The sequence below is a fragment of the Amblyomma mixtum genome, chromosome 8 (assembly GCF_055824585.1).
Source record: "Amblyomma mixtum isolate Tamu chromosome 8, ASM5582458v1, whole genome shotgun sequence".
NCBI classification, from domain to species: Eukaryota; Metazoa; Arthropoda; class Arachnida; order Ixodida; family Ixodidae; genus Amblyomma; species Amblyomma mixtum.
Genome location: NC_143019.1, coordinates 119,891,563 through 119,901,243, shown reverse-complemented (window position 1 = coordinate 119,901,243; position 9,681 = coordinate 119,891,563). Strand labels below are relative to the sequence as shown.

The following is a 9,681-nucleotide window of genomic DNA, read 5'->3' as shown; positions in this document are numbered from 1 at the left end:
CCATTTCCTTTCCTCAAAAAAACCAATTTACCAATTTACGGTCAATGGGGACAGATCAGCAAGTGAAATGCCGGTCGGAAGTTCTTGAGGGGACAGGCTGAAGTTGAAGACAGGGAGGCAGGTGCAGTTGTTGGTGATGTGGACAATGGTGTGGGGAAAGAGGACGTTACGATTCAGAATCACAGCGGTGAGAGGGCAGGCGACGTAGTCTCCATCAGGGACGGGAGGAGAAGGCGACATAGGGATGTAGACAGCAGCTTGTGGCGGGAGACGAGCAAACTCGGTGGAATGAAGGCGAGGTGAGCTGGTGGAGTCGTCATTGCACAGGGGCAGATCCAATCGGAGAAGGCCTGAGTAACAGTCAATAAGAGCTGAATGCGCGGTTAAAAAGTCAAGGCCAAGGATTATGTCCTGAGGGCACCTGGTCAGGACGGTGAACAGAACGGGTATATGACGTCCGGCAATGCTGACTCGCAGTGCACATTCCAATCACGGCAGCGGGGCTGCCATCGGCGACGCTAACCGTGGACATGGCGGCAGGCGTTAAAACTTTCTTCAGACGGCGGCGCAAAGAAGAGCTCCGGACAGACACTTGGGCGCCAGTATCAATGAGGGCAAGGACCGGGACACCATCCACGAGAACATTCAAGAGATTACGTTGGGCAGCGGGGGTCAAGAGAGGATTTTCAGGCCGGGTCAATGATGCAGCGTCACCTCCGGGGGCTGCATCGGCTAGTTTTCCGAGAAGTGGCGGGAAGTCGAAGGAGAAGGGCTGCGGCGTGTGGTAGGAGAACGGGAGCGGCGGCCTAATGGGGAAGGTGAGCGGCTGGACCCACGAGCGTGCGGAGCGGGCTCGTCACGGAGCGGATCGGGACGTGGAGTGAAGCGGCGCGGGCCGTAGTCGTTGCGGCGGTCGACGAAGGAGTAGGGGCGAGGTGGCGGGGACCAACGGCTGCGGCAGTGACGGGAGATGTGTCCGACGCGAGAGCAGGTAAAGCAGATCGGCCTGTCATCAGAGGTACGCCATTCGGCAGGATTGCGATATCGGTACCGAGGCGAGAAGCTGCGACTGTAAGTGGCAGCTGCGATCACTGGAGGGTCCGGGCTGGCATGAGCGTTGTCCACGACGCGAGAAGGGACAGCCATGTTCGCAACCTCCTGGCGAACGACGGCTTGGATGAGGGCCAAGGTGTTGTCCTGCAGTGGCATGGAAGAAACAGCGGGCGTCATAGCCTCCAGTTCGCGGCGCACGTTACGGGTTAATTTAGCCGGGTCGGAAGGCTGCCGCAATGTTGGCAGATCTTCACAGGAGGAGCTCGAAGCAGTGTTCGGCAGCCGGTCAAAACGGTGAGAAATGCGCCGGTGTTTGGCTTGCTCGAAACGCCGGCACATCTCAAGAACAGAGGCGACCGTGGAACAGTCTTTGCATAGAAGCAGATTAAAGGCATCGTCGGCAATGCCTTTCAGTATGTGGCCAACTCGATCTGCCTGGGACATGTCTTTATCAACTTTACGGCACAAGGCGAGGACGTCTTGTATGTAGGCTATGTATGGCTCGGAGGAAGTCTGGGCGCGTGACGCGAGTGCCTTCTTGGCGGCGAGTTGGCGGCCGATGGGTTTTCCGAAGAGGTCGCGGAGCTTCTGTTTACAGATGTCCCATGAGGTCAAGTCATCTTCGTGGGTTTCGAACCACACTTTCGCGGTGCCGGTCAGATAAAATATCACATTAGCGAGTATCAGCGTTGGATCCCACCTGTTGTGCGTGCTGACGCGTTCGTAAAGGGCCAACCAGTCGTCCACATCAACGTCGTCTGTACCGCAGAACGTGCCCGGTTCGCGGTGGTGGGCGACGACGACCGCTGGCGGTGTTGACGGAGATGGAGATGGCTCGGACTCGTGAGACATGGTGGCGAGACGACGGACATGGCGGAGAGCCAGCTCGAGGTCGGGGATCGAATTTAGCAACCTCCACCAAATGATACGTGGCGGCTAGCAGCAGCAGTAGAAACAGCAGAGGTAATCTGCTACGCAAGGAACCGACTGCTTGGAGTAGTCTCTCAGCACACAAGCGCGCACCACAGCCTCGTCTTCTTTTCAAAACCACTTCGTCGTCCTCTCAGCGTCCGTAGCAATATACTTGCCCGCCAGGGCCGACTTGAGAAACCAAAAGCGCTTGAACTCAAGCGCCCTCGACGCAGTCTTGGAACATGGGCTGCGGAGCTCTCGTCGTCACGCTGAACACGCGCTGGAGGTGCCGGATTTGTGCAGGGTGTACGAACATTCTGCCGCCGTCAAAGGCTTCAATGTCCGTGCGAGCTGACCTCGTCCAGGGGCTGCTGCAGGACGGGGTGGCTTCGTCATCGTTGCGTTGGCGCTGCTAGAACGGGGAAGTAAAAGAAATAGTTAGCTTTGACAGAACGGTGAAACATTCTCGGTCAGGGCAGTGACTTAGTGCATGTATTAAAACTTCGAACATGCTGCAGTATTGCTCTTACTGGTGAAGCATTTCTCGTAATTTAAAATGTAATGCACTGGATTTATGCACACTTGCACACTTGCTCAGCGGCGGTGGCGGAAGCAACAGCGGCACAGAGTAACTGCAAATCCTTCACTTTGCAGTTCTTGGCCAGGCTTGCAGCGATACACGTGGTGAACTAAAGTGGCAAGAGCGACGACGATCGGCCCCGCAAGATAACGACACAAGCAGCACCAGCCAGGAGCATATAAAAGGACAAGGCTCACCTGTGCCCCCCACACTTGCTCAGCGGCGGTGGCGGAAGCAACAGCGGCACAGAGTAACTGCAAATCCTTCACTTTGCAGTTCTTGGCCAGGCTTGCAGCGATACACGTGGTGAACTAAAGTGGCAAGAGCGACGACGATCGGCCCCGCAAGATAACGACACAAGCAGCACCAGCCAGGAGCATATAAAAGGACAAGGCTCACCTGTGCCCCCCCACACTTGCTCAGCGGCGGTGGCGGAAGCAACAGCGGCACAGAGTAACTGCAAATCCTTCACTTTGCAGGTTGGTGTGCTTTCACTTATTGAAGTCATAAGAAACCTTCTGCCAAACGCCGCCGCCGCTTGAGTCTGTGCTGTTGCTGTAGTTGTTTTCTACTGTGCCGCATGCTTTTCCATCGCGAGTGCTATGGGTGATCCTGTTTGTGATATATGCCTGGTTTGTAATCAGCCACTTCCAGCAGAGGGCTCGTCCCTTACCTACTCAGAATGCCGATACGGTTACCACTTAGGCGCTTGTTCTAATACGACGAAAGCTGCCTACAAAGCAATGACAGATATCGATAAAAAAAGTTGGAAGTGTCAAACATGTGTAGTTTCAGCTGCTCGAGGCTCAAACATTGTAACAAAGGTACAGAAGGAGCAGTCTCTGACAGAAAGGATGCTAATGGAAATCAACAAAAAGCTCTGTGAACTACCGGAAATCAAACAGAAGTTAGATATCCTTTTCCAGGTAAAAGAGACAGTGGAAAGTATGGAAAAGTCTGTTCAGCATCTTTCAGATCAGTATGATGAAGTGCTGGCCAAAATGCAGCTTCAGTCCACTGAGATTGTCACTTTATCGAAAAGGGTTGAAAAGATTGAGGCACAGATTCAGTCAGAGAACACTAACACCGAAGTCTGCGAACTACGACAGCAAATAAACAGTCTGGAACAGTACAGCAGGCGCAATAACTTGGAAGTACATGGACTTGCGCAAACCAAAAATGAAAACTTGTTTCAAAAAATCAATGCTATAGCCCAGGACCTAGAGCTTCCTCAGTTGACTGAGCACGACGTTGAAGGCCTTCATAGACTGCCCGCTAAACGTGGCAAAACCCCGGCAGTTCTGGTTCGCTTTTCCTCACGTGTAATGAAGGACCAATGGATGGCAAAGAAGCAAAGTATGCGGGAAGCTGAATCCACAGTGTACTTTCTTGACAATTTAACAGCGCAGAACAAAAAGCTCATGTGGATGATGAGGACAAGGGCCACAGAAAAGCAGTACGAATATGCTTGGCACAGTAATGGAAAGCTTTTTGTACGCAAGTGCCAGGGTGAAACGGCAATACGGATCGCGTGTGTTGCTGACCTGGAAAATATCATCTGAGCAGGAACCGCCTCTACTTCGCCTTACTGATCAGTTTTTTTCATTATTTTTCTTTGATGGCATCACAAACACAGCCTCTTTACTACAATGCTTTATCTTTTAACTCTGCGGTGCGCAGTTGTCTTGTTCACGATAATGACAGGATGTCAGTCTTTCATGTGAATATTAGAAGTCTAAAAAATAAGCACTTTGAAATGCAATCAGCTTTGGATTCCCTGAATCACAGATTTGATATACTAGCGTACACCGAAACATGGTTCACAAATCAAAATGATGTTATCTTCTTTCGTGGCTACAAGTTTGAAGGCGTATTCAGAGAAAACCGTAGAGGAGGTGGCGTCGCATTGTATGTTAAAGAAAACCTTGACTATGAAGTTTTATCAGATTTTTCTCTTGTCGATACCCACTACGAATCGGTTGCTATAAAATGTCATGGAACACTGATCGCTTGCATTTATCGGCCCCCATCTAGTGAAAGTACCGAATTTATCAAGTTTGTGCGTGATCTTCTTGAATATGCTTGTATCGTAAATATCCCTGTTGTTTTGGTTGGAGACTTTAACATTGATCTTTTGACAAACAGCTCCCCGCGACGTCTTTTTTGTGAAACCATTGATGCATTTCTCTGCACCAATGTTATTCAGTCACCAACAAGAATAACCTTAGAGAGGGACTCATTATTAGATTTATGTGTTACAAATCATGAGTTATCAAGAGTGCTATCAGGTGTGCTTACATTTGATTTGAGCGACCATCTGCCTATATTCTGTTTTTTTCCTCGGGCGATAAAAAAAAGGAAGCAAGTACCAACTCCCCAGATAGTATATCGCAGTTTCAATCAAGAAAACTTAGCTAGGTTTAGATCCATGATGGAAAGCACTGCCTGGAGCGAAGTTTACAATGAGTTAAATCCTAGTATAGCGTACAATATCTTTCTTCAGTTAGTAAAAAGCAAATATGATACCGCATTTCCTTTGACAGTGGGAAAAACTCACAAAAAGTCTCGAAAGCCGTGGGTTACGAGAGAGTTATATCGACGAATTCAAACCCGTGACAGGCTTTTTGACAAATTCATCCAATCAAAAGATCCAGTCATACTTAAGGAATACAAAAAACTTAGAAATAAGTTAGGCTCTGATATTAAAAAAGCTAAGAAACAGTATTATCAGAATAAATTTTCAGCAGTCTCCAATTGCCCTAAGAAAATATGGGATTGTTTGAGCGACCTCATGGGAAGGGCGACAACCCATATTCCCAGCACATTAACATTCAATGGTGTTGAATACAGTGGCGCTGCTTTGGCAGACAAGTTTAATGCTCATTTCCTATCCTCTGGCGAATCATCTGAGAAAGAGGATAGAAATCATGAAATTGCTCAGTATATTGCCTCTCCAATTGGTAGTTCCATATTCTTGAATCCTTGCAGCGAACATGAAGTATTCACATTTCTTAGAAGCCTAGACAAATCCACTGCGGCAGGCACAGATGAAATTAAGGCCGAGCCTATTATTGCTGTTGCCGATCTAATTAGCTTGCCCTTGCAGCATATATGTAACAACGCGTTAGTTCAAGGTATTTTTCCAGATGGTATGAAAATTGCCAGAGTGGTTGTTTTACACAAAGGTGGCCCTTATGACAATATAAACAACTACAGACCTATATCTGTACTCCCTTTGTTTTCTAAACTGCTGGAATATTTGATCAAAATCAGACTGTGTAAGTTCTTTGACGACAGACAAATTTTGTTAACGAACAGTTCGGATTTCGTGAGAAGAAGTCAACAGAAATGGCATTGCTTAGTATAAAGGAAAAAATATTTTCTAATGTGGATGACAAACAATTTACAGTTGGACTTTTTTTAGATTTCAGGAAGGCATTTGATTCAGTTAAACATGATATTTTATTTTATAAGCTACCTTTTTACGGCATTCGAGGAGTTGCCTTAAATCTGATCCGTACTTATCTTTCCGGTCGCGTTCAGTATACATGTTTGAATGGTCATCAATCCCAACCTGGTCAATTAATATACGGTGTCCCACAAGGGTCTATTTTGGGTCCAGTATTTTTCATTCTTTATATCAACGATATAATAGCCATCCCTCGAACTCCCACAATAATTTTATATGCAGATGATACCAGTGTATTTTTTTCTGGCATGCATCTTAGTAATATTCAGGCTGAGGCAAATTCATGGTTACAAGAATTGTCTTTATGGTTGAATATAAATAAACTAGAGTTAAATGTTAATAAAACAAAGCTTATTGCATTTAAGGCACGTAACAAGCCTGATAACAGTGAAATTAATCTTACATTCAAAAATAGCGTAATTGAGCGTGTTTCTTCCTACAAATTTTTAGGCATAATCTTTGAAGAACACTTGAGTTGGACCCTGCATATTAATAAGATTCATGCCAGCATATCAAGGTCATTATGTGTATTATATAAACTTCGAGACCTTGTTCCGAAATGGCTGAAGTGGCAGTTATATTATACCCTAATTCAATCACATCTTCATTATTGTTTACTTGTTTGGGGATCTACAACGAAAACTAACCTCACGAGGCTGATAACATTACAGAAAAAAGCAATACGATATGTCGAAAACCTTGCATACAATGATCATACAGGTTTGTACTTCACTAAGCATTCTATTCTAAAAGTCAATGAATTATTCGAGTTGAAACTGCTTTCTTATGTGTTTAACGATTTCAAACATCATCCCACTAAATATGTTCAATTAAACTCTAGTAGTGACGCGCCTTATAAATTAAGGCACGTCAGTTACAGAGTACCATTTGTAAGGACTAACTATGGAACCGAAATGCTTTCATATTTAATTCCCAGTCTTCTAAATAAACATACACAGGCCATAGAAATTATTCAGAAATCTGTTTCCCAAAAGTCATTCAATAGAAATGCTAAAGCTTACCTCCTTTCTTGCCCGAATGATTAAAATTCTTGATGTCCCTGTTTTTCCGTCAACTCTGAATTCTCGTGTTTTTCTTGTTGTGATGTGTCTTGTAAATATTTACTTTAATTATGTCATTGCAAAAGTATGCACCTTCCTCCTACTTTTACCTTGTATAATGTGTTGTTTTTTCTAATGAGAGTGTATGAAGCTCTTGCTTCTTTTGCCGCTTGTCGTGAGCATTGTGTCGGGTGCTTGGGCCCCGTCAGGCAGAGTGCATCTGCCTTTTGCCCCTGCATCCGAGACCTTGTTGTCTAAAAATAAAGATCTACATAATCTACATATGTGCAACTCAAGATCCTCTCAATAACCGAGCTTATGCTCATCACCACCATCATCAGTATAACTACGTCCACTGCACGACAAGTGATTCTCCACGTGAAAACTATCTATAGCAGCTTCGACACACTGTATTTCTTTTTCTGCGGTCTTGAAATTGAAAGGTGCTGCAAGATTGGAGTTATCGTTACGATGATATAGAGGAACTTTAAGTAGCGCGATGCATGCAAGAATACAGAACAGTCTGCTTTTAGGACGTTGCTGAACTTGCCGTTTCCTTGAATTCTGGAATGCAACAGACATTATGCACTACTGCACGTACGTGTTCTCGTGAAACAGAGGCTCATGCTCTGCTGCACACAAGAAACATTTAATGGAAAGAGAATTTCCTTTTAAATTCGTAGTTACGTAATGACTGGACCAGAAAACCTGATATTCACAGGAATTATTTAAGGTTCATGGGGGTTTACCGTCCCAAAGCGACTCAGGATACGGGGGACGCCGTAGTGAAGGGCTCCGGAAAGTTCGACCACCTGGGGTTCTTTAACGTGCACTGACATAGCGCAGTACACGGGCCTCTAGCTCCACGGCTGGGATCGAATCCGCGTCTTCCGGGTCAGCAGCCGAATGCCATAACCACTGAGCCACCGGTATCAGGTATATAAATATTGGCTTTGTGGCACAGTCATTACACTTGTAGTGCAAATTAGAAAAGAAGTAAATGGTGGCTACTACTGTGTTCAATAGCTAAATTACAGTAGCGAATTTTCTGACCGTTAGTTAGGAGCCTTGTCGCCGCTCTATTTCTGCACATGGCTTCAGGAAACAGCAGTGTAGTTTGCTACTATTTAGAAAAAGTGTCACTTTGAGGAGCACTGGACATAGAATCCTTTCCCTCAAACGCGCTAAAGCGAAGCCGTGGGACTTAGGACCACAGCCGCCGCGATGGCTCAGTGGGTAGTGCTTGACTACTGAGCCAGAGTGCCAGGGTTTGAACCCGAATGGGGTGGCCCCGTTTCGAAGGAGGTTAAAAGCAAAAGTCTCCCGTGTGCTGTACGATGTCGGTGCAGGTTAAAGATCCCCATTCGGTCGAATTTATTTCGACAGCTCTCCACATTGGAATCTCCTTTTCGGTTCCTTCTTTCACTTCCAGCACAGTTGAGGTATCTAGCGAGATGTGAGAGAGTTACTCTGCCATTTGGTTTGGTTTGCTTCATGAGTTTTTATCGTCCCAAAGCAACCCAGGCTATGAGGGACGCTGTAATGGAGGGATCCGGATAATTTGGACTGCCCAGGTTTCTTTGACGTGTACTGACATCCCACAGTACACGGGTCTCTAGAATTTCGCCTCCATCGAAATGCGAACGGAGCGGCCGATATCGCACCGGCATCCTTCGGGACAGCTGTCCAGCACCATAACCACTCAGCCACCGCGGCTTTTTTTTCGACAAAAAAGAATATGCAGTTTTTGCAGCGAAAGTTTCACTACGGAACCTGGGGGCTTCAATCGCGAACCATTAAAATTTGAACTAAATGACCATGACGTTGGAAAGCAAAGATGCATAACTGCCCTCTTGGAACAGAGGACACCTCAGTTGTAGGTGCCTTGAGCTACGTTGCGATAGTGGCAGTTGTGCAACCTACAGGTCATCAGCCTTCATTGTGTTCATTGGCGTTGGCGTTGAAAACTTTTACACTACGATAGTTTTAAGGAAAGGAAGTGCACATCGCTGGCCACCTGGGTCAGTGGACGCCTGAATCACGCTAATAGGTACGAGGGATGATGAGAGAGATGTGGGCTGCATGCGTTAGCGCTGACAATGTCGCGGCAGACACGATGCACTGCTGTGTAGGCCGCAGCGTTCATTGGGTGAGCAAAGTCTCGCGATCAACCATCAACTGCCACCTGCCAGATTGGCAGGGTGAGTGCGCTGCATATCCAGTGCCGGAACGCACTCAACGTTAGAGACGCCAGGCCGCTTATAGTTGCCCGATACGCCATAGCTATCGCTCTATAACCAGGTTCAGCGTTAGTTGAACAGCACCATTTTTTTTTCGGTAGTCACAGCGAGCACGCGTGAGGCTCATGTGCCACGTGGTTTCTCCGATTTTATCACGGCTTCCACGTCAGCTTTCTACAGATAGCCATCTACCCGCCGGGGTGGCTCAGTAGTTAAGACGCCCGGCTACTCAGCCCGAGCACCCGACTTCGAGCCTACCTCACCTCGACGGCAGGGCTTGGATGAAGGTGAAACGCACAAGGCTCTCGTGTGCTGTACGTACGATGGGAGTTACAGAGGTTCAGGCGCTGCAAATTATTCCGGAGC

The 9,681-nt window shown here is 46.9% G+C and overlaps 1 protein-coding gene across 1 annotated transcript; it reads right to left on the bottom strand.

Moving 5' to 3' along the window:
- Positions 1-604: 604 nt before the first annotated feature.
- LOC149334097 (uncharacterized) lies at positions 605-1,905 on the bottom strand. Its single transcript, XM_089556187.1, has one exon. It carries the CDS (start codon positions 1,903-1,905, stop codon positions 733-735), a length of 1,173 nt encoding a protein of 390 aa, XP_089412313.1. The 3' UTR covers positions 605-732.
- Positions 1,906-9,681: the final 7,776 nt, after the last annotated feature.